This window comes from Natrix helvetica (assembly GCF_964273705.1).
Source record: "Natrix helvetica genome assembly, chromosome: 2".
NCBI lineage: Eukaryota > Metazoa > Chordata > Lepidosauria > Squamata > Natricidae > Natrix > Natrix helvetica.
In genome coordinates this window covers 58,273,423-58,299,621 of record NC_138552.1, presented here as the reverse complement: position 1 = coordinate 58,299,621, position 26,199 = coordinate 58,273,423, and the positions used below count along the sequence as shown (strand labels likewise).

At 40.0% G+C, this 26,199-nt stretch overlaps 1 protein-coding gene across 4 annotated transcripts in view; it reads left to right on the top strand.

The window, feature by feature from the left end:
- The window catches only part of ZNF608 (zinc finger protein 608), a gene marked incomplete at its 3' end in the record, with an annotated part of 131,264 nt that extends 109,496 nt beyond the window's left edge, over positions 1-21,768 (top strand). For 2 of the 4 annotated variants that reach the window (XM_081943636.1, XM_081943635.1), the window contains exons 4-9: positions 8,738-8,825; positions 10,002-12,429; positions 16,509-16,926; positions 17,416-17,588; positions 18,407-18,560; positions 20,764-21,768. In XM_081943636.1, the coding sequence (XP_081799762.1) occupies positions 8,738-8,825; positions 10,002-12,429; positions 16,509-16,926; positions 17,416-17,588; positions 18,407-18,560; positions 20,764-20,858 (3,356 nt within the window). Of the gene's footprint in view, positions 1-8,737; positions 8,826-10,001; positions 12,430-16,508; positions 16,927-17,415; positions 17,589-18,406; positions 18,561-20,075; positions 20,162-20,763 lie in introns of those variants that run through there. The other 2 variants (XM_081943637.1, XM_081943638.1) reach the window with 2 other exon arrangements.
- Between the last annotated feature and the right edge of the window lie 4,431 nt (positions 21,769-26,199).

Genomic DNA, 26,199 nt, shown 5'->3' with positions numbered 1-26,199 from the left:
TAAAACAGAAAGCCATCTTATCATTGATGAGAAAATCTGATCATCCTCAGGAAGGTATTACTGTGACAGAAGTGGGACAATAAAATGTCTTAAGCATGTGGCATATAGAGCAGAAAGGAACCAGGTTATATATTTGTCTACTATCATTGACTTTCCAGTTCCATGCTTTTCTTATTGAAGCACTTTATTCGCATAATTCACTTCTGCAGTAGATTTCCTAAATTAAATACTCTTACTTCATTGCTTGCATTCTTATGATGGAAAGAACTGGGTGTGTGTGTGTGTGTGCAAGGCAGTGACTCCATTTTCCTCATGTTGCTTTTTAAAACAGAATTTGCGTTGGCTTACCAGATATGCTCAATTTCTGAAGAAGTGGAGACAGCATCCCTGTGTGGGTTATTCTCACGTACATCCAATAGAACTGAGTCTGCAAAGTTTAAGCCCCGCCTCTTCCTGCTGAGCTTCCCCAGCTTTTTGACGAGACTAATACGCAGACAGCCGTGCGTGAACAAAATGATCTCTCTCAGAATAACGGCCCCGACCTAAAGGGTAGGCTGGATGCTGTCTCCACTTCTTCAGAAAATGAGCATATCAGATAAGCCAATGCTACATTTTCCTGACTCAGTGGAGACAGCATCCCTATGTGGGACATACCAGAGCTTGTCCAGCATCATGGGAGGGAAACCGTCCGGGACGAATCCCCTTGACTAATCCTGACCTGCTGTAGGACTCTCCTCCCAAAGGCCACATCAGCCAATGCGTACTTGTCAATTCTGTAGTGCCTAATAAAGGTGGACAGAGACGACAACGTGGCTGCCTTCAAACTTCATGCAATGGTGCCCATCTGCCCCAGGCGGCCGTAGCGGCCATGCTACAGGTAGAGTGTGCTGTAATGTTACCTGGCATGGGCTGATCATGAGATGAATATGCCTTTGCAATGCATGCCCTCATCCACCTCCCCAAGGAGGGAGATGATGCTCTGAGACCCATAGATTCTGGTTTCAATGACACAAACAGGGCTTCTGTGCAACAAAATGATGATGTTCTGTGTAAGTAGATCTTCAAGGCTCGATGGATGTCTAGGGTGTGCCAGCTGTGTTCAAGATGATGGACCGGCTGTGGGCAGAAGTTGGGGAGGACCAACTCCTGTGCACAATGAAAGATATAGTTCACCTTGGGAATGAACGCTGGATCTACCCTGAGAACCACCCTGTTCCACATAGAAGATGCACAAGTCCTGTCACATGGAAGGAGCTGCCAGTTCTGAAATCCAGCAAGCGGACATGATGGCTACTAGAAACAGAATTTTTTGTGACATGTAGAGAAGAGTTGTGTCTCACAATGGCTCGAATGGAGCCTGGGTGAGCGCCTGAAGGACGAGTGGCAAGTTCCAGGACGGGTAACGATGTACAGTAGGAGGACGCAAGTTGGAGGCACCTTTTAGGAATTGTTGAATGAGTGGATCATTGGCCAGCGATCTGTCAAGGCTGGAGCAGAGGATGGAAGAAAGGGCCGCAACCTGACGCCAAAGGGTGTTGTGAGCCAATCCAGCAGTCAACCCGCTCTGCAGGAATTCAAGGATATGTCACGTCCGTGCCTGGAACGGGACCATCCCTGTGGACCGCACCAGGTGCAGAAGGCCCTCCAAGTGGCATCGTAGATTCGAATAGTGGAGGGTCTCCTGGCCGCTTGGATCATCCGAATGACTTCTGGTGAAAGACCCTCTGCTGTTATTGAGCGCCACTCACCCGCCATGCGGTCAACTTGACCCACTGCGGGTCCGGATGCATCATGGCTCCCTGTTGTAGAGAGGTCCTGGGGGGAGACTTTCCATGGAGGAGCAACCGACAGGGACAGGAGATCCACGAACCATGGGTGTCGCGGCCAGTAGGGAGCCATGAGAATCAACTCCGCCTGTTCTTCCAGCATCTTCCTGATGACTCTCTGGATCATGGGGAATGGCAGGAAGGCATAAAGAAGGCCCCGCGGCCAGTAACAACAAAGGGCATCGCTTCCCTCTGCGCCCAGAGACACATACCTGGCATAAAACCTAGGAACCTTCTTGTTGCTGCTGGTGGCAAAGAGGTTGGCCACCAGAGTTCTAGTCCGCCTGGTGATCTCCTGGAAATGGGCAGGGTAGAGTTCCCACTCCACCTGATCCACTTGTGACCGACTCAGCCAATCCGCCGTGACGCTGTCAGTGCCTGCGATGTGTTCAGCTTGAATGGAGAGGAAGTGTTCCTCTGCCCATGTCAGCAGCAGCAGGGCCTCCTTCATCAACCGTTTGGACCAAATGCCACCCTGCCTGTTGACGTGGGCTTTTGCCATCATATTGTATGTCAGGACTAACACGTGTCTGCCCGCCACTGACGAATGGAAGCACAACAACTCCAGATGGATCACCCGCAGCTTCAGGAAGTTGATTGTCTATTGTTCCGAGGGAGTCCACTTGCCCTGTGCCACCTCTGTTCCAGAATGGGCTCCCCAGCCTGTCAGACTGGGGTAGGTGGTCATCGTTACTCAATGAGGCTCTGGGAAAAAGTACCCTTGCGTTATGGCTGGAGAAGGCCACCAATTCAGAGACCTGCGGACCCTGGGGGGCAATGCGATTCGAACTGTGGAGCAGCTGCTGTTGTCCTTTTGAAAGGGAAGGAACAACCATTAGAGAGGCCTGCTGTGGAGCCTGGACCAGGGCACTATTGCAAAACACGAGACCATCTGACAGCTCGGAATCCTGAAGGGCCTGGTCCTCATCATCCTCCAAAGAGGAAGAGCTGTCCGAAGACCCCAGGTTCCTATCCTCCTGGACCGGAGCCGCCCCTGATTGGCCCATTGCCACTGTCCTCTTACCACATTACTTACCCTTTCTAGAGGCAGAGGAGGCCTTTTGTTGGAGGCCTGCTGCAATACCCTGTCTAATGGCCTCGGTAATGATGGCCGCCATATCGAGAGGAGAAGTACTACTATGCAGGCTGGCAGCTACCCGTGCCGTAGTGGAGATGGCAGAATCTATGGCCCTGGGCTGTCCGTCCCTTCCGGGACAGAGGGTAGAGGGGCCTCCTCCATGTCTAGGTCCTCTATCCCAGAGCACTCACTGTCTGTAGATAGAGCCCTAAGAAGGAGAGGGAATTGCCACTGCCTGGGTCACTGTCTCCGACCGTTTCTGTGCCTCCTTCTGGCTTTGTCAATTGCTTGTCTATGGCCTTTTGCGTCCTGAGTTCTGCTCTCTGTGTGACCTTTGACTTGCCCTTAGTTCTACCTCCCTTCTTAGGGGGAGGGGATTTGCACCTGCTGGGTAGGTGAAGGGTAGATGGACCTTCCAGAGGGTCATCCAGCAAAGGGGATGAGGCTTCTCCTGCACCTCCATCCATTCTTGTATAATATCTGACTAGATATTGAAGGTTAATAAATGGAGGTGGATATCCCAATTAAGGGCACACTAGGGCCCATCTTCTGGGTAATGAGAGCAAAAGATGGTCCTCCTAGACAGGCATGCCTGGGCCTGTCTCTTGCCCGCAACAAAAGACCCAATGGTCCCCGTGCCAGAAACCTCAAGCATTAGCGAGGCAGGGCAGTAAGCTCCTCACTGGGGGAGCAGATCCAGTTGGCCCCAATTCCTAACTGCCCTTACTGGAGGCCTAGACTGATTCAATAGAAGCCTCTATCCTGTAATGAGCCTGATGACTTAGAGGGAGTCAGCTGGAGTGGTTATTAAGGGATCGCCCCACTAGAAAAACCATTCTTTCGCAATTAGCTACCATCTCGCACTTGCGGCCAAAATGGCAACCATAATCCTCTCCGGAGCCAACAGGTGCTCATGAACTTCAGTAACAAAGGAGAAGCCTCTCCCAAAATCCGAAATGGCATCCGCCACGTGTTTGGCACCAAAAAATGGCACCAGCTGCACTTTCCGAAGCCAAAGATGCTTCGGAGGTTAACCAGGCAAGGAGAAGCCTCTCCCTGCCTCCAAAGGATGAGCGCCACCTGCTTACACTCTCCGGAGCTTTAAAAACGCTCCATAGGCTTGACCAGGCAGGAAGAAGCCTCTCCCTGCCCCCAAAATGGCGGCCGCCACCTATTCGGCAGCAAAAATGCTGCCTGCTGCACTCTCCAGAGCTAAAAACTGCTCCAGAGGATTAAACAGGCAAGGAGAAGCCTCTCCTTGCCTCTAAAATGTCGGGCGCTGCCTGCCAGCACTCTCTGGATTCAAAAGAAGCTCCGGAGGCTCCGAAGGCATAAGGGACAAACACGCTCCCACACCTCCAAAAAACTGACGGGGACAAAAAAAACCTCCCCCTCCCTAGCCTTTGCGTTCCCCAGGGCTGTTTGGATCACTTACAGGGGCATCTGCAGCAGCGATCAACAACTCTGTTTCTAAAGGAAGCCAGGCAGCCTCCAGGGATCCAACGAGAAAGGGATCTAAAAAACCTAAGGGAAAGGGAGAAAAGGGCTTTAAAGAAGGGAAAAGGCAAGAAAAGTAAAGTAAAGTATCACACTATTCAGGGAAAGATCAAGAGCACGTCTGGTTCAAGTGGTGGTGAGTCACAAAAGCTGGGGAAGCTCAGCAGGAAGAGATGGGACTTAAACTTTGCAGACTCAGTTCTGTAGGATGTACATGAGAATAACCCACACAGGGATGCTGTCTCCACTGAGTCAGGAAAAGGAATATATATCTTTATCCTTTTAAGCTGTGGTCTGTGAATCAATGACTTGGTGATTTCAGTTACTATTTTAATACAAGCAAGTAATGCATCAAGTACATAGGTTATTAGGTTGAATATTTTTTTTAAAATGCATTTTAAAAAACCCCTTTGGCAGGAGAAAATTAGTACAAAGAAAAGTCCATTACTTAACTCTTGTAGAAGTAAACACAAGAACTTGAAAAAAATAGTTTGCTTACACCTTACTCCTGATAATTTTCTAAACTTTGTTTTTTTTTAAATCTACTTTAGTAATTCAGATTTTTAGGCCATGATCCTTTTGTGTTTATTTATACTATTTCTAGATTGTCCCAGTGATTGTGAGAGTCTGGATAGTGAATAACAAAAATTAAAATGATATGCATCAGAAAAGACATAAAACGATTGTGATGACTCCCATTTAGCTTAACACAAAGCAATCTTTTTACTTGTTATTCACAAAGTAAGGAAGGTGGGAGCTATTTAACTTTTTAAAATGGGTTTCAGTTTTTAAAGAACTATAGATATCCATCCAGATAACTCTGCAATTTAGAAATTGAACTGAAATATCTCAAAAATATCAGAAATTGTGGCTAAGACCTTTAGCTAACAGTTGTGCAATAATTTGGCTTTCATTCCAAATAGGTGTTTTTGAACACATGGGTGTAAACATAGCAGGTGTTCCCAGCTCTTTTAAGCAGATGAGTGCTTTTACAGGATTATGCAGCAGGTGCAGAAGTAAGATCAACCACATGATCTTGGGAAAAGTTGTGATTGCTTTAAAATATTGCATACAGATGATGCAGTCTTACTCCCTCTTCAGAATTAAAAACAAAATGTTGCATGGTCTGCCGATCAGATTATGGCCTACCAATGTACAATCATATCTACAGATCTTTGCCCCACCCACACATGTACTGAATCAATGGCTACTTATTTCATTATAAGACTGTGCCAGTCATTCAATGAATGAACTATATGAAAAGGGCCTCTTAGATGTGCTCTTTGAAGGAGCCACAACCACTTGTTTCATTAGGTATCTTGGTGGAAATCTGATCTGTGTTCAATCATACATGCCCAGATTATTTTAAGGGAGGGTTTTAAGCAGCTGCAGCTGCTTCAAGGAAAAAATTCTAGTCAGTTTACACAAGCGTGTTATGTAATAGTTCATAGAGACATTAAACATCATTTGGAGAGCAGGCAATGTATAAAGGATACCCATATCAGTAACTACCAACCATGATCATTAAGTCATTTGGGGGATAGCAGTAAGAGACTACTATTGTTCTCATGTTGTTTATGAGCTTTTTCGTTGTCATCAGTGGAACTCAGTTCCTTACAACCTTATTTAAATCTATATATTACTTAAAAGTAATTTTGGCTTGGTGTATATTGGCACAGAGAAACAGTGTTCTAAGGAACGCATAATTTCTACCATACATTTTAAAATCAGGTTGCATCATATGGGCAGTACCGCACATATATAGCTGGCAGTTCTCACAGTTTTTGGCAGATCTTTTTTTCTACCAGACCTCATTTTGTGCAACAATGCTCCATTTCAATTTTATGAAAGGACACATCCATTTAAAAGAGTATATAGGCTATTGAGTTGACTTCATTAGGGTGCTTTTCACACTTACAAAAATAAGCCATTTATTAATATTGCTATATTTAGACATCAAGCAAGCTCGAAATTAGCCAGCCTTAATTAGCTGATGAAAAACTTCAAGAAATAGTCACTACAGTTCACTAATTTAGGTTTGACTTTAATTTTGCCATTACTATGCTATCACATATAGTAGTTGTAATTTATCAGCCTAGATAATTTAAGACCAAATTGTTTCTTGTATATAAATCATTACTCTGCCAAACAAATTTCTTTTTTCATGATCCAGAGAAGATTTTGAATGTTTAACACAGCCCAGTTCAGTAGACAGTAACCTATCAAGTTGACAAGCCCAGATAGTGCAAACAAACCAGAGCGTAATTACAGAAGCAGGAAGCATTTAAACAAGCCTCTTGTACTGGTGGGATTATTCCAGGCTCACTCCCTTCCCTTCCCCCTCACTGTGTCACTTTCCACTTGCACAGAAGGGTTGTGTTACATCACTGTTTTTCTTTCTTTTTGTGCCTCTGCTGCAGTGCTAAGTCTAACCAATCAGATGGCAGCATTGCCAGCCAGCCCTGGCCAATCCAGAGACTGGATTTGAGGGAAATATGAAGCCCTTAGGGAAAGACAATAACAAAGGGCTTTTTCACTGCAGACAAACGTTAAGTGTCTGTGCAGACTTTTCCTGTTTTTTAATGCTATTATTCCAAGAAGGGAGGCCTTGTTGTTTCTTTCATGTTTCTCTTTCAAGTAATTTTAATTATACATTTGTGGTACATCAGAGATTCAAGCACAAAGAGATTTAGCCTATTGCGTCTTAAGCTAAAAAATGTATTAACCTTCGAACAATATAAATATATTCCAGCAATTTAAATACAGCAGATAGGTTGAAAATGTTAAGCAACTGGAAAGGTCTCCAACACCACAAAGCAGTGCCCTGGAGAGCAAATGATGAGAAGAACAGATCCATTCTGCATCTGTTTGAATGTGTATTTTTATAGTTTAATCGGGAGTGGGAGTATTTTCTTCTCTTTGCACTTTTGTTCTTAATTGCAAAAAAATGAATTTTATTTTTCTAAATTGTGAGACCACTACGGTCTATGGATTTTAGTTTTATTTAACGAAGATTTTATCATCCATATCTGGAGTTTATGTTTTTGTTCCTTTAAAAAAAAAAAACACCTCAACTTGGGATATATACTTTATGTGGTAGCCGCCTGCATTTACAATAACATGCTAAAACCATGCAGGGAACCATTTTCCCTCCTCTGATATACTGTTGAAAATGTTTAAAGGAAATCCCTTCTTCCTTAGTACTTTAGCTAATAGCATTTCAAAATACTTTCCTGCTGTTAAAAGGTCCCTAAGGAAATAAGTCGCAGGTTACGTGTTTTCTTTACATTGATGTTCTGGTCTGGGAAAAAGGTTGAATGCAAATTAGAAATCACACTAGTGACATTAATTAAGCCGACAAGCTGGAAACATGAGGCAGGATGTCATTCATTCATTATTTATTTATTTATTTATACATTATCTCTCAGTTAAAAGGCTGGGATTGGAGTTAGAATATACAAACGTGTAGCGTGAGGAAAAAACTTTCATATTTGCCAATTGGTGCTACATATTTACAATGAATTGAAACTCGATATTGTTGTTCTGGGTCTTTTTTTAGCATGTCTTATTATAGATATTACGGAAACAATTACTTGTGATTATATATATTCCACATCTGGTGGAATACAGGTATTGTCTATAAGCCTAAAAATTATAAATTGTCTTTTATTTGAAGGAGCTGCCCAGAAGATAAATCTGATAGCTTTCCTTTGTTTAATAAAGAATACTCCTTGACACATTGGTTTTCAGTTTGCTTTTTGTTAAATATTGGGAAATAGTTCTAATTCGTTTTTTTCTAATTTTTCATAATTGGGAGGAATGCCTGCTTAAGTAAAATAAAGAGCATGCAATATTAGTCATATTAATAATATTTAGAAATATTAATTCTGCAGTACAGTATTTACATTGAATTATTGTCTCTAAAGTAGGTATCAAATAAATATATTCTGTGTCTGTACTCTGAGACGAATTCAGTTTCCTCATGCCACCCAATGCCTTGTGCACTAGTTACTGATAATCAGTTTTAATTATTGCAACAATAATTATGCAATAATAGAAAAATATTAGGTCATTGTTGCCTTTTTAAAGCATACACAGTAAAAGTATTTCCTCCTCACTTTAGTATCTTGATTACGCCCTCGTTCTTTGTCTTGCACGCATATACATTGTCTTGTGGGTTTTAAATGGAAGTCACTGAAACCAACAAGAGGAAGTTGGCAAACCGCAATTTGTGATAGCAAATGAAAATTTAGCTATTTTTACCCATTATATTTCTGAACTAGGTCCAAAAATCATAATTCCCACCAACAATCCTTTGTTTCTTTTTCATCTGCAGGTGTCCTCGTTGTTAATGTTACTTGGAGAAATAAAACCTATGTTGGAACATTGCTTGATTGCACAAAACACGATTGGGCTCCTCCCAGGTAAGTAATTTCTGGAGGGTGGAGTCTGCTTGTCCACATTCTGACATGTGAACTAGACAGTTAATAAGTTTTTTTAATTCATTTCATATCAGTGAAACGATATGTTGTCGTGAAAGTAGGCCATGCAGAAGAAATTGTTTCCAAATAAGTTGCAAATTAATCATGTTTTAGTGCATCCTCTCAGTCCAATATCAGGAGGATAGGATCCACCTTCCAAGGAGTCCAAATTCCAACCTGTTAGACCAGATGCAACAGCCTGTTTTTTTAATGGACTTTGTATTTTTCTGACTTCTCCAAAACCTGCAGAAGGTACCCATTTCAGATGTATTTCAGTGCCTCTATTTTGGCTCTAATTTTAGAAATCAGGCAGATCTTGCCATCAAAATTGGCACTTTTGCTCTGAGTTTCAGTACTAATGTTGAAGACCATAAAATGAGATCTGGTGTGTGTCTCCTGTAGACTGTTATTTGTTCAATCCTTAGCTGAATACATGAATGGATTTCTTAAAATAAGGAATATTGAATAAAATCCAGTGTATAGTTAGAGAAAATGTGGGATGCTTCTCCTGCTTTCTCCCACATCTCACTAAGTGTGATTTTAGCATGTTAAGGCGAAAGAAAAGGAGAAAACACTATAGTGAGGGAGAAAAGGATTTTATAAACAAACCACTGGTTGTCATCAACAGAACTTTGGCTTCCTGGAACATGGTCTGCATTACCTATATGAAGGGCTACTGGCAAGGGATGGACTGCACCTCAAAAGAACTGGAAAGAATATATTCAGAAAATGACTGGGTCATCTTATCAAAAGGGCTTTAAAATTGAGGGGGGAGGAGCACCAATCTTCATGACCTTTAGAACCTCATTCCAAGCAAAAACCATTAGATAATCAATCAAACAAGGAAGCAAGGAATAAAAAGAAACAAGAAATAAAAAAGAAAAACTTAATGAGGTTTTTCGTTTTCAGCTCTATTCTGATTGATTGATCCTCTCCCTTTCTTAATTTCAGATGATTTAGGGAAGGGTCCCCCTCATCCCTATACATTACTGATATTTTGAGGGAGGGTGTCTGGATGACATATATGTTGATTTGCCATTGAGACAGTTTTTATTAGAAAAGATTTGATTTTTTTCCCTCCATGTACCCAATTCTGATACCTAATTTGATTTATAATAGGTTTTGTGAATCGCCAACAAGTGACCTGGAAATGCGAGGAGGTCGGGGCAGAGGAAAGCGAGCAAGGTCTGCAGCAGCTACAACCACACCAGGGACTGACATTACCTTTACAGAATCCAGAGGACTACAGAACAAGAACAGAGGTGGTGCTAATGGAAAAGGAAGACGGGGCAGCCTTAATTCTAGTGGCCGCAGGACACCCCCCAACTGTGCCGTGGAGGATGTGAAAGTCAGCCCTTTGTCAAACAACAAGAGGAAAAACAAGCCACCTATGGAGCTGGACTTGAATTCCAGTTCAGAGGACAACAAATCTGGAAAGCGTGTGCGCACCAATTCTAGAAGCACTCCTACCACTCCCCAAGGGAAACCAGAGACTGCTTTTTTAGACCAAGGTTGCTCTTCTCCAGTGTTAATTGATTGCCCCCATCCTAACTGCAACAAAAAATACAAGCACATTAATGGATTGAGGTATCATCAGGCTCATGCACATTTAGACCCAGAAAACAAACTGGAATTTGAGCCTGACAGTGAAGACAAAATCTCAGACTGTGAAGAAGCACTTGGCAATGTGGCACTTGAATGCAGTGACCCGAGCACAAACTTATCACATTTTGATCAGCTGAAGGGCCCCCTGTCTCCTTGTTCCCTGAGTACCCCTGGAACACCAAAGGGGAAACGGGAGCAGGCCCAGAATGGCAGGAATTCTGGCAAAAAGAGGGGCTTGAACAGTGAACTGAATAGTCTCCCAGTTATTTCCAATATGACAGTGACTCTGGAAAACTGTTCAGTGGCAGAAAACAGTTTGGCCAGTGAAATGCCCAAGCTAGAAGCTGAAGGACTAATAGACAAGAAAAACCTAGGAGAAAAAGACAAAGGCAAAAAAGCCAATAACTGTAAAGTAGATAAAAATCTGTCCAAGCTGAAAACTGCCAGACCCATTGCCCCAGCTCCAGCTCCCACTCCGCCTCAATTAATAGCTATCCCCACGGCAGCTTTTACAACCACCACCACTGGGTCAATATCAGGACTGCCCTCCCTGACAACCACTGTTGTGCAGGCTACACCAAAGAGCCCTCCGCTAAAACCTATTCAACCAAAGCCCACAATCATGGGAGAGCCGAGCACCGTCAGCCCAGCTCTCACATTACTCAAAGACAAAAAGAAAAAAGAGAAGAGAAAACTTAAGGACAAAGAAAGCAAAGAGACTGGGAATCCTAAAGTGGATTTGAAGCTGGGAAAATTGGAGGACACCAAGGGGTCTGGGAAAGAGATTAGTGGGCATTTTTTAAAGGAACATCTCAGCAAGAATGAAGTGTTAGCTAATGGACTGTCAGAGTCCCAGGAGAGCAGGATGGCAAGCATTAAAGCTGAAGCTGATAAAGTTTACACTTTCACAGACAATGCCCCCAGCCCTTCGATAGGGAGTTCCTCCAGAATGGAATGCAGCCCTTTAGTGAATGGACAGTCTTCAGTGGCGCCACTGCATGTGTTGACACAGAATGGGGCAGAGGGTGCTGCTGCTAAAACTAACAGTCCTGCTTATTCGGATATCTCTGATGCTGCAGACGATGGTGGTTCTGACAGCAGGTCAGAGGGCATGAGGTCAAAGGCCAGCTCTCCTTCAGATATTATTTCTAATAAGGACAGTGTTGGAAAAGGACATTCTTCAACTCCGGTACAATTACCCCAAGTAAAAGAGGCTCATTCTCCTTATTACCATGGCTACGATCCTTATTATTCTCCAAGCTACATGCACTCTGGACAGGTCAGCACCCCCGCAGCTGGGAACAGCAGCAATAACCCCCAGGGAATGAAGATCAAAAAGGAGGCGGAGGAAGAGGCTGAGAAAAAAGACAAGGCAGAGCCTCCCGAGTCCAAAAAAAGTGAAGCTGGTCCCACTAATTTGCAGCCTCAACACCAGTCTGTAATAACTCAGAGGCACCCTGCACTTGCCCAGTCACTTTACTATGGCCAGTATGCCTATGGGCTTTATATGGACCAAAAATCCTTAATGGCCTCTAACCCTGCTTATAGGCAGCAGTATGAAAAATACTATGAGGACCAGAGGTTAGCAGAACAAAAAGTGACACAAACTGGCAGAGAATGTGAAAGGAAAAACGAGCTCCCCCTGAAAGATCTGGGAAAAGATGACAAGTTGAAAAATATACCCTCTGCTACAATCTCAAAAGCACCTTCAGCTTCGGAGACCAGTAAAAACAACACTAAAATAGGGTCATCAGTCCCTAATAAAACTGAGGAGACAAGTAAACCACAAATGCTTTCGAATCATCAGCAACAAATTCAGTCCGATAGCTTCAAAGCAAAACAAATGGAAAACCACCAGCTTATAAAGGAAGCTGTGGAAATGAAATCTGTTATGGATTCTATGAAGCAGACTGGAGTAGATCCTACTACAAGGTTTAAACAGGTGAGAAGGCGGGAGAGAGAGGGATGGAATTATTCTAAGCTTGGATCCTAGGGTTTTAAGCTATAATCTTTTGGCATTTACTTGCAGATACCTCTGCCAAGGATTGTGTAGCTCATGTGGATGTTTTTTCTTGCTTTCTCAAACAAGATTTGTTGCTATGCTCTCACCCAGATTTCAGGATAGTAGCAATTGACCTCCACAACCAAGCCCTTGATGCTTTGTACTGAAATTGTATTTTGAAAAATAGAAATGGTGACATAACTTCAGGGATTTGTCTGAACACTTAGTGGCCATTCCCTATTCTTCCAAGGTTCACAGCCAATAAATATCAACGGAGTGTGCAAGCCACACCAGAGCAGGATAGAAAGAAGTAATTGAGTTACTTGGCTTTTGAAGCTTAAGGATATTTCTAAACCTTGTAGAGCCGTGCTCTGCTTTCAGTCTGGAATCTCTGTAGTGAGATTATTTGCATGCCTTTTCTTCTCATGCTCTGCCAGAACTCTTTTTTCTTTGGATGCTTGTTAAATTAACTTTCTTTTTGCAAGTAAATTTGAGGGTTGTTGCAAATTTCTCATGACCAGCAGTGTTGAAAGGGGTGAACAGGCAGAGAGATTCTCTGAGACTTTCAGCAAATTTCCCCCAATTGGCTTTCTTCCAAGACTGAGAAGTTCGGACTCCGTAATCCCCACCAACTAGCTGGGACTGACAGAAGTTGGTATCACAAATTTCTAGATTATAGTATTAAAAAACTACACATAATTGAGGAAGGCATAATGCTTCCAGAAGTTATTTACATGTGTAAAATACTAGTAATAGCAGCAATATTCATGGGAAGGATTTATTACTTGATGGGTTTGTGGCAAAATCTGAGAATCCCTGTCTTATATCAAGTGGCAGATATAAATCTCGCTGTATAATTTGGCTTATTATATCAATAAATCAGCAAATAGAAAGATAATGTTTTAATGTTATGCTTTTCAAATATTTTCAAGTATGAGAAGAAGAGACTTAACTTTTTTCAGACAGGGTAAAATATAAATAGATCTTTCTCATGCTAGTTTTTGATGGAAGTCATAAATCTTAACCTTTATATTACACAGCAAGATCTTTGTTCATAAACCCATCCACCCCCAATATGAAATATTTTATTGATGTTTGAATGAATGAATGGTTTAGATCAGCGGTCCCCAACCTTTCTGGCACCAGGGACCGTTTTTTTGGAAAACAAATTTTCCACGGACCAGGGGCAAGGATGGTTTCCTGCACAAAATAGTACCTGCGTATGGAGAGATGAAGCTTTGCTCACTCACCCACTACTTGCACAGCCCAGTTCCTAATAAGTCATGGACTGGTCCTGGTCCGCAGCCCCGGTGATTGTGGACCCTGGTTTAGTTGATAGAAAATTGCTAAAATCTGCAGGATACCCAATTAAAAAGAAACACAAAATAATAGATCAAAAATGTACATCAACAGGAATCAATTTACATTGGTTTGCAAGGCATATGGATCATAATGGTGCTTTTGTTGTCCAGCTCTAGAATTTTCAACAGAAGTTTTCTGTTTTATGGAATTAGAGAGCCAGTTGGTGTAGTGGTTAAAGCCACCAGGCTAGCAACCAAGAGACCATGGCTTCTAGTCTTGACTTGGACACAAATTCAGCTGCGTGATTTCGGGCCAGTTAAGATTTTCTCAACCTGCTGCAATAATATGTAGTGAACCCCCCAAAAGGTACTTATGATCTGGATTTGAATTTCCAATGCTGCCACCTGAGTCCCCCTAGTTACATGATTGCTTTTTGGGTGCTCAACAATCAGTCCACATTTTCACAATCACGTAACTATGATCTACAACATTTTTTTGGCAGAAACTTGTATTTATTTCTGGGTTTTGCCAAGAACCACCAATTGCAGATAATGAGTTCACTTAACAGCTGGGGCATTTGCTTAACAAACACCACATTGATTTAACAAACGAAGCTCCCTTTTTATGATCCTGAAAACAACCGTCACAAAAAAATGTAAAATCAGGCTGTTCATGTGGGTGTCTCAACCTACAACTGTCATGACATATGACAAGAGATTCCGGTCTCCATTAAGGTTGTAGTATGAGTCACGAACTGTCTGTACTGTCAGGAAGCTTATTCTAGTTTATAAGGTAGATTTATCAAAGGCATGTTTCCTGAAATGGTTATGTAATTTCAGTTTGTTTACATTGTGTTTGGTGAAATGTAAAATACAAGTCCTAGTCCATGAGATTGGAATAATTTAAAAAAATGATTTGATAACAGTCAAAATGGTATGATAAAAAAACAGAAACCATAATCTTCAGAATTCCCCAACCTATTCCTCAGTTTGGAGATATTAAAGTCCCCCAAAATTAATACTTTCATGCATTGAATTAGATTCAGATTTAAAGAAGAATACCTATTGCAGTCAACGCAGCTCAGTTTTCAGTTATTTAAAAGTGTATGTTCTAAGTCTGGATTTAGTGCATTGTTTGTTGTAATGAATTTAGTTAATAAATACCGTAATAGATTCAGAATACTTAATTTTATCTACAAGTAGTTAAAAACCATTTTCAGTCTCCTCTTACGTATGCTTACTCAAGCTCCATATAAGATTGCTTGTTACTATATATAAAGAAGCATACTGTTTAATACCTTTATAGTATAAAGTGTAATTGAATATGCAAATGTACTACTGCTACTCTTTAATTACATTATAAGGGTGTTTTTCCCCCCTACTTTTCTCCATAAATGTGAATTTCTGTTTCTTTATGGTAAGACTATAGCCCTTATCCAAAGAGCTCCTTTGCATGTTTCACACAGCTGGGCAGTCTCAATTTTGTCTCTGTTACACAGTAAATGTAAACTATTTCAGTTTCAAAACAAAAAAATGGAGATTGCTGGGCAAAAAGCATACAAGTAACTCAGTTTGGTTTGTGGGACTTGTCATACATTTATTGCACTTTTTTCAAAACTTCATTATTCAATGCCAGATATCAGAAAATCCTTACTGTTATAGGTAAAATACTTTTAAGTCAATTTAAATATCTCCATTGTGATTGGATAATGGCTTTATAGAAAAACTACTTTTATCCAATTTGAGGTAATTAACTGGTTTGGGAAGCCCTGATTTTTGGGGATTGTGACCAGTTTTTCTGTATCCAAGCCAGTGAGTTAAAACTTTTGTATTGTTTACTTCAGTGTTCATAGTTTCTATTGCAAACCATTCCCCAATAAAAAAAACCTGATAACCCTAAGATACTGCATGTATATATATTTGCTTATTTAGAAATCGAAGTGTTATTTTTGCCTTCAAAGTAGATTACAAATTTCCTAAAATAAAACCAAGACGACAGTTGAATCTTTAAATTTTACATGTTATATATTTTTTCCGCTAAGGTAGTGAAAGTCCATTTAAGTTCGATGAAAGCAATTTTTTGTACTTTATATTAATTTTTAATGAAATACTATTGCTATTCATTCCTGTCCATGACTCTGGCTTTAAAAATTGCAAGCTTTTATTATTTTCCTAAGGCAAACAGGACTTCTATATGACAAACTGTATCCTCCTGCATTGCACATTAGTCCTTTTCCAGCTTATGGAGGTTTCCAAAGCAGTATGTGACATCGCAAAATGACTTCTACCTTGTGAAATTTAGACAGAGGCTAAGATTACATTCCTAGCTCTCTCTATATATAAAAAAACAAAAGGCCAGCTGGATGGAGTTAGTGAGGCGTTTCTGCTGTCTTGAAGCTATTTTCTGCTCAGTAACTGCAAGAGATCTGCCAGGAGAACAAACTGAGATGCCAGTAAAAGAAATGAAGCTGAGTTATGTCACATGCAAACTCCAGTGATAAAGACATGCCCTCAATTCCAACACAAATTTCACTCAGGTTGACAATAACATTTTCAACACATTGCATTTTTTTGCAAGCTGCAAAACCCTTGTCTGTTTGCCAGCTCCACTCTTGATTTTTTTGGCTCTGTTCTCTGGATCACAGTGGTTGTAGGTTGTTCTTTTAAAGTGTAAATTTTAAAATGGTTTCTCCCCCCCCCCCCTTCCTTTCCTATCAGGACCCAGATACAAGAACATGGCATCATTATGTATATCAGCCAAAATATCTTGATCAGCAGAAAGTGGAAGAACTGGACCGTGAAAAAAAATTAAAAGAAGATAGCCCCAGAAAAACACCTAATAAAGAAGCTTCTTTCTCCAGCCTTCCAGTTTCATTGAATAGCATTAAAGAAGAGCCTAAGGAGATGAAGCGTTCTGATTCTCAGCCACTGGAGGAGAACAAGATAAAAAATGATGATCAAAAGACTGCTGTAAATTGGAAGGAATCCCGGGGTACCAGAGTGGCTGTTTCCTCTCCAATGACTCAGCATCAGTCATATATACAGTACTTGCATGCTTATCCTTACCCACAAATGTATGATCCTAATCATCCTGCATACCGCGCTGTTTCTCCTGTTCTCATGCATAGTTATCCAGGTATGTATCAAATTAAACTGAATAGGACTATCAGTTTTGACTTTGACTTTTAGAAGCAAAGGAAAATTAGATGCTTCAGAGATTCCATTTCTTTTGCAAAGGTCTAGGAGTGAAATAAATTTAACATGGTAGTTATTTTTTATGAATTATCAGCATTTCCAAATACAATTTCTGCCTCTATTGGCATTCCTCTGGGCTATTACACTTAGGATAGCGGCTTGCCTATAAAAAAATATTGTAAGCATTTACTCTCAGAACCATTACAGTTATTACTACTTCTACTTAAATCCCTAAATGTTTGAAATTGCAATATGTTCAACCCTCTTTATAACTTTTCATTCGCCAGGTTCAAATAGCCACGTTTGACAAGAGAAATCTGATCCCTTGAATGCAATTTTTGTAATTTGCATTTCATGCATTTGAAATTGCCTTATTCCTCAATTGTAAATAGTAACTTGAGAGTACCTTTATTTATTATTTTATTTGTAGGGGCCTATCTCTCACCAGGATTTCATTATCCTGTTTACGGAAAGATGTCTGGGAGAGAAGAGGTGGAAAAAGTCAATACCAGCCCTAGCATCAGCGTAAAATCAACCACTGAATCTAAAGCACTGGATTTGTTGCAGCAGCATGCCAACCAGTATCGCAGCAAGTCACCTGTGGTAAGATATAGCTTGTTCTTAATGAATTGCATTAATTGGCATAACTGGAAGAGTGAGAAGGTTAACTTTAACTGGCACATATACCTAAATAGAATTGAGACAGTCATACATTCAGAAGAATGTACTAAACTACCACCTGTTTCCACCTTTTCACCATCCCCTGCCAAAAATATTGCTGCTTTCAATCATTTATAGAAGCTAACATTGTACTATCAGGAATGAATAAAATGATTCAGATAATGACAGTTGTCAGAGGTAATGTCAGTGAGCTGAGACAAATAATCTGCAGGGATGATTTGATAAGGCAGGGAGATTTACATAACCTTAAATACAAGCATACACTGAGATATCTTTTTTGCACAGAACAAAACTTTACATAATCAGCATGCAGTTATTTTAATAGTATAGAAATCCATACATTACAAACTATCCCATTGTGTTGCACGATGCAAAAAAAAATCATATTTGACAACTAATCATGATTTAAGTTAGTTTGTGCTTTCCTGAAGGAATCAAAATTAAAGAAGCATATGCTACTTTTAATTGTACTATGTATTCTGTTTCATTGTATTTTCTCCTAAACGATACTTAAAAATCTCAAAGTACAGTAATAAAGCTAAAATAAGTTTCTAAACCTTAATCAGTATAATGAACACAGTAAAGCCTTTGCACCTCTCCTTAGCTTTTAACATGGCAAGGATGTTGCCACCCACCTGGGATAGATTGGAGATACAAGACATTAACTGGAGACTGAATAGCTCACTTCTATAGAAATGTGGAGTCATTCATTAATTTTTCTCAATATGTTTTGTTTTTAGCCTGTGGAAAAATCTACAGCCGAACGCGAGAGAGAAGCAGAAAGGGAACGAGATCGTCATTCTCCCTTTAGTCAACGGCATCTTCATACACATCACCATACACATGTTGGAATGGGCTACCCGCTAATTCCAGGTCAATATGATCCATTTCAAGGTGAGTTATCAACTTTCCCCTACTCTTTATGATAAAAAATATTTGCTTTAGGTAATGACCACGTTGTTTACAGAACCTACTGTTCATTGGGGCTTATTGCCAGGATATGGGTACAGAAAGGCAATCTTAAAGCTAGCCCAACTGGCTCAACTGGCCATAGTCATCTAAGGTGCAGTGGGCTGACTTACAGGGTGCTATTTTCATATCTCTGCATGGCTGTAGGAAGGTGAGGATATTATGCAATGGAAGCGCACGTGTGTGTGTGTGCGTGTGTATGTTGTGTTGTGTTGAAGCTCCTATGGATTCAAAGACTACCCTTAGCCATACCTAACTCTGTAATGGCATTGTGAGCATGCCATTATTCTGGGTCAGGTTTGGGTACACCATAACTTGGTTTTTTCATTCCTTCTGTTCTCCTTATTAAGTTCTTTTGACAACATACTGCAGCCAATAGGGCACCCTTTCTAGCAGAAGTGTGGAGGGGGAGGGAGGCAGTTGGTTTCCTACGAGTAGAAAGGCCTTTTGTCTTCTGAAACACCTCAGTATTGATAGGGAGTAAAGTTTGTTGGCTTACTATTGAGTAAGTATTATTAGGATTCTGCTGCTAATAAGCCATATAGTCCATTATGGGTATTTCAGATAACACGGTGAACTTACGTTACATTGATTTTAAAAATCCAAAGGATTTTAAAACAGAGAATATGTAAATAGTATGAGTAGATTCATATGACTTTTTTTAAAAAAATGGGGAAAGGCAGAGAGTAGTATTAATGAACAAGACCTCTGTTAGCCATTTAGTTCATATAGTTTTAGAACCAAGATTGTTTTTATTAAATAATATATTACTGGAGGTTAATCATAAGCAGTAGAAAATACCATTTTTGCTGTCCCTTTATTCTACTAATATTAAAAGGCTACATTTCTTACCTGACCCAAAGAGCTTCTGTGATGTTTATAGCTGAAAAAGTGTTAACTCATTATGTTCATTTAGTGCCCTGCCAATGTCTCTTTTATGTGAAGTACTGACTGCACTTCAGTGGTCCCCATATGCCTTATGAGATATTTATATGCATTCAGAAAGAAAAACACTAAAGCGATAGCTATTATGCAAGCATTGTGTTTTGAGAAGCTATAACATCTTTGCTGTAACTCACTGTGACTTTTGATTCTTGTTGTTTCCTAGTGCCTATTATTTTTACTGAGCTTCCTATTCAGGAATTCATGCAAGCCATTTAGCACCATGCAGTACAGTACTTGGAAAATAATACAATAAGGCAGAAAGCCTTATTTTCTTATAAAATGCCTATTAGGTGGAATCTACAAAAGGCATGCTGGTTCGAACAGCTAGGCAGGGTTTTCACCAGCTTGCTTGCAGTAATTAGGTATGCCTTCTGCAGAAAATATAATGGTGCTGTTGTGATTCATGTCTTGTTAATACCGAGGTCTGTAGCTATTGTTGACTTTTGTAAGTACCAGCACACATGTCCTGAGATATACCATTTCACTTTTCTCCAGGGCTGACCTCTGCTGCCCTTGTTGCTACTCAGCAGGTGGCTGCTCAGGCATCTGCGTCTGGTATGTTTCCTGCACAAAGAAGGTAAATATTGTGAATTATACTCAGCTATCTTAATAGGAAAGAAGGGGGAAAATTGTTCTATATTTTGAGGGCAGTCTTTGTAGGAAAGATACTTTGTCCGTTAATGAGAGCATTATTGTCCTCATCATAACATTTTCCACAGAGCTGTTACCATAGCGTAGTTAATTGATCACTGAAGCAGATACTATTCTTCTGAAAAAATGAACCATCCTGTCTATCTCATGTAACAGGAAGTCATTTAGATTTCCACAGAGTGTGATTTAGCCGTGTATGTGTAAGTGTGTGTGTGATTTTGTGTGTGTGTGTGTGTGTATGCATATATTCATCTTCGTGATGTTGTCATAAATCTGTAAGAAAAATGGGCACTTTGAGATAGCACTTATTTTTAAGTAAAATATCTGCATTTAAACAGCATTAGTATTCAACTGTTCCTAGCGAATGGAAGCCCTACCTATAAATAAATGTGCATTAATTAACAGATAATTAAATATCTGTCTGTTTTGCTATAGCATAACAGTATTCTTGCCCACTTATTGAGAGTGTTGATGTTACAGAGTTAGAAATAGGTTATTCTAAAAGGTTTTCTTGTTTTCTGTTTCTTTTCAGAGAATGATAAATCTGGACATGTACATCATCATGTGACTGGATCACATGAAAATAAGCGCTTTATTACAGACATCAGTTCCATGGTGTTAATTTGAAATGCCTTAATGGCAGGCAAAAACCAGTCATTTCATTTTTGTAAATTGCAGATTTTTATCTCAGAGTAACAAATGTTGCTGTATTTAGACTTCTGTTTATAAATATATATATATATATATATGCTTATATATATATATAAATATAAATATATATATATATATATTCTTTACTTTTTTGTATTTGTAATTAGGCTCATACAAAGAGTCTAATACTAAGTTGTAAACCACACAAGTAAATGAAAAAAGTGTATTTGTCTTGTTTAGAAAGCGTTATCCACAAAAGGTTGTTTGTTCCTTTTTTTCCTTCCTTTTTTTCCTTTTTAAAAATTGTAAATAACTAATGTTATGTATCTGTGTGCCTGAAACTTGCATACTCTTCTAATATTGCCCACAACCTCAGTAGAGGCTAACTGTGATAATGACGATGACACTTTGGTACAATTTAGATGTCTATTTGGTGGCTCCTTATTAAGATGCATCAGTATAAAATGTTACTGTATTAACTGTTTCATTGTAATTGTGTATTGTGAAAAATATACATTTGGAAGGCATGGGCTTGCCAGTACCACAAAAACTGTGTTGTACATAATGTATAGATTTTAAAATGGGAAAATAATGAGCATCTGTGAATAATGAAATGTCTTTTTTTATAATCTTGAATGGCAAATAACCCAATAGCCTGCATACCAGAAGACGTCTGTGATTGTTCTATTACTTGAATAGTCCTGCAGTCTTTTTTTTAATGTTTACAATTATCCCGTTTTAGAAGAGAGACTTTAATGCCATTGCCTCGTTACTTGTTTTATGCTGTAATCTAGTTTATTTTATGTAAGATGTATATTGAATGCTTTCATTTTTATACTTGCCTTAAATAATTTGGCAATCAGAATTAAAAAAAAATGCTGTTTTTTGTATTTTCTGGTGTCACGTGGTTATTCGGAAATCATTGAGCAAAGAGCACTTCCTCATATTTATACAAGAATTTCTGATCAAAATTTTGGAAAGGAAATTCTAGTACAGAATCCAGAGGAAGTTCAAATCTTATTTTTTGTCTTCTCCTTTCTTAAAACATAGTGTAACATGGACTTGACTGGCATACCTCTCCCCTTTGGGAACCTGGGAACTGTCTGAGCAGTCTGGAAAAGGGCTTCTAGAATAAAATTTAAATGCCCTTTTACTAAAGAGTAGACTCTTGTACCTTGAGTTGAAATGGGCTGCCACTGCCCAAGCACAGGGGACAAGTTGCTTCTTCTTCTCCAGGGGACAAATTGAAAGAAAAATGGGAAGAATCGAATAATTAAAATTGTAGAGTTTAGGAATGGAATGCTGAAGTGTCAGAAGAAAAAGAAATGAAAACTGAAGAAAAGCTAAGCTTCCTCAGAAGGAAGAATGAAACTTCTGGAATCTTTTGAAAACCTTGGTTATTACCATATAGTCTTTACTTGATACTAAGGAGAAGCATGCCTCTTTGGGGCTTGGGTATTTTGCAATTGTATCTATAATTTAATAGAGGTTTTGGGCTAGAGCTCTGAGGGGAGCTGTGATCTATTCGGTTTTTAAGTAGTGGCATCATTCAAGCCAGAAAATCAATGAAGAGCTGAGTTTCAGCTAGATAAGTGAAATTGCTGAATGCAGAGCTACAGCAGATCTGTATTGGTAACAGCTTATAGTAGAAACAACAGAGATTCCTAATGATTTTGGATATAATGCTAATAATTTAGTACCAAATGAATCAGCCACATATTTATCCCCAATATTCACTTTTTCCTTTAAATAACATGCTTCAACTTAGTTAGCTTTCTTTCTAATCTGAACTGCAGATTCTCTCATTCACTTAAACTATGGTTTATTCATGGCAAGTTTTCAAATCAAAATTTCATATTAATTCAACAAAAATATTTTAATTAACAAGAAATTGCCCAAGCTCAAAAGTAGTTTTCTTTTAAAGAGGGGGAAAATACTTCAAAGCAGCTTGCAAAATAAATACCAATTATAAATTAATCAACCTAGGTGGATAGAAAATGTCTTGATTGCTTTCATCCCCCGGATTTATGGATGGCTACTGATGGAATCGAAGAAGCATAGAGTACATTGCAATTTTTGCAGAAAAGCAATGTTTCTCAACCTTAGCAATTTTAGGATGCATAGATTTCAACTCCAAGAATTCCCAGCATGCTGGCTGGGGAATAGTAGGAGATAAAAGTCCACAAATTTTAAAGTTGCCAAGGTTGAGATACACTGCTCTAAACCATTACATGTGTGTGAGAGAGAGGTGGGGAGGTATTTTGTTGTTGGCCTAGCATGTTGAATGAAATCACTCTCTTTGTTCAACAAATCATAAACAAAATCACATTAGAATGATAGGTAAACATGGCAAAATCTAAGAAACAAAAATAAGTTTCCTGTGAAGTTTTAACAAGTAAAACTAATCCTATGTAGAACATTGATGAGAACAATAAATCAGCTATAAAAGAGATGGAAGATTTTGATTTAGAAATAATCCACGAAGGCATGACAGGTTTTTTTAATTATTGCTTCAATCTACATGTTCCGATTGTCAAGACTGAGCATACCTATAAATAATTTTAAATTACAAATTGTTATATAGAGTAGCAAAGCTTTAAGTTGAAATACAGAGGCTCACTAAACCATCCAGCAACGATGAAAATACTTTGGTTTTTCAAGATTTGGGAGGGAAACTCCAGATAGGTTGAAGAGATCAAGACTGATGGATATTGTCACTTCTTCTCACCAACTGCCAAGGCAGCTGTTGCATTGGTCCGACACTCCCAATCTTCCCAATGCTTCCCATGCCTCACCTCAGCTGCTGATGGCCTTGTTTTCCTACTCTCATCGCAGAAACAATCTTTGCCCAAAACAAAATAGTCCCATTTCAAAAATAGACCCAAATACCTAAAATGCATTTTTAAAAACTGCTGCTTTTTATGCATTTAACCTGTTGTGTATCAGCCTCATTTTTTTCCCATGTTTACAATACAATATGACCACAATTGAGCCCAAAATTTCTGTTGTTAATTGAAATATTTGTTAAGTGGATTTTGCTCCAACTTCTTGCCACAGTTGTTAAGTGAATCTCTATCGTTGCTGAATCTGGCTTCCCCGTTCACTTCGCTTATCAGAAGGTCACAGAAGGGGATCACATGATCCTCGGATACTGCAACCTTCATAAATATGAATCAGTTGCCAAGTGTCCAAATTTTGGTCACATGACCACGGCGACACTTGTAAGTGTGAAAAACCATCATAAGTCACTTTTTTCACTGCCGTAATTTTGAATGGTCACTAAATGTACTGTTGTAAATCAAGGACTGCCTGCATTTCCATTCTATCTATAGATTATACAGCTATTAGAATATCAGGTCAAAATTCAAATCCCTACTAATTTGCTCCCAACTAATGGTAAGTGACATTTAGACAGACTTGATAACTAATCAATCCATTAGGATTGTTTTGAGGAGGAAAATACTTGTTGAACCACATATGTGTTCTCTTGCACTTCTTGGAGAAAAGTAATATAAAACATGTATTCCATGTTCTCTAGAAACTCAGAATGATACAAAAAATATCTGTATTTCTGTTTTCTCCACAATGAACCCATGACTGATGCCCATCCCATGAATTTCCATAATTGAAGGCAGGCTGGGATCTGGATCTCCTATGTTCCTCGTCAGCACTTTCAGCCAAATCCACACTGGAATGAATTCACATTCTTTTGCATTTCTTTATTCAGTTGCCTCCCACAAAGTTTGGAGAGAGACAACCTCCTTGTAACTCGGGACTGTGATCTCTTAATTTTTTCCAACCTTCCTTTGTAAAATTTACCTACCACTTGACCGAGAACCAATTTAAATAATTGTGTACTGTTGTATATGGGATGCAAGTAGTTAAGATACTGGACTTAAGAGACACTCAGGTCCAGCCTTGGAATTCAATGAGTGACTAAGCTTCAGCTCAGCCTATCCCACGAGGTCACTGATTGAGGAAAAAAATAGAGAGCAATGTATGGTACTTTGCTTTCCTTCAAAAAATTGCAACATTAAAAATCAACCAAAAATATTAATGAGACCTGTCAATTCAGTGACAACTATTCTTGAGTGAATATGGTATGATTCCAGAGTTTTGTTAAAATTTGATTCTGAATACCTTCCTGATCTCCTTTGATTAGAATGGCTTCTTAATGGTCCCTTTCCCCACATATTCCATGATAAGAAGCAAAACATTTGACTTCTGTACCAATATTCTTCTTGGTCAATATTCCTTTTACATCTCATTTTCTCGGCATCTTAAATTCTTTTTAAAGCATTAAAGCAGAATATTTCTGGAAAGCAGAAAATACTATGCCGCAGACTTATAACCTTCATCAGTTAAATGAGTTCTGTTGCTGTTCAATTTGATTTCTTGCTAGAACTTTGGTTTTTGTTTGTTTGTTTTTTGAAATTTGCTTCATGTGGATCAGCCTTTGACTCTTTCAAAGAAGAGATCATGTCAGCTTCATGCAGCAAAGATGGTGTTGATTGGGATTGCAGAATTGATAAATACCACTGCAAGGGGACATAAAGTTCAGGAAAGCTTCTCCACTCTTAACCACAATAGCTGTTACGATCTCTGGAAGGAAAAAAAAAAGTTCCCATGTCACCATCTGACCATTTAACAGGAGATGCCAGAAATGGTAGCTCACCATAATACATCAGGGACGTGCAGTCAGGGGAGGCAGGGGAGGCGGAGCCTCACCACTCTCATCATGAAAATAAAAAAGAATTACTCCAGGAAGCCGTGAAAGTGGCTGGGAGAGGCGCGCGGCTTGGTTTAGCCTCCCTGGACATCTCAGCAGCAGCCCCAAGTGTGCCGATCTCACCATTTTTTACATCGGGCGATCCTTGCAAGGGGAATGGGACCACGTGTGCAGGAGGCTCCTCAGCTCCAGCCTCAATCAGCGCAGCCGCGGTCCCCTTCATCTTGCCTCAGGAAGGAGGGGAATGGGACCACGTGTGCAGGGGAAGGGGATCGTGGCTCTGCTAATCTGAGGCTGTGCGCTGAGGAGCCTCCTGCACACGTGGTCCCATTCCCCTTGCAAGGATCCCGGGCTCGCCCGATGCAAAAAATGCCTAGGTACCATGTTTCCCCAAAAATACAACCTGTCCCGCACTCACTGACCTAGCGTTATCCTGAAAGCGCCAAGTTACAGGACCCGGGGGTGGGGGGAGCGCTCACGTTGCTTGCCGCCTTCGGAATACCGCTAGGTTGGGGAGTGCCTGCTGCCGCCGCCCGCTGCCGCCCCGCGCCGCCGCCGCCCGCTGCCGCCCCGCGCCGCCGCCGCCCG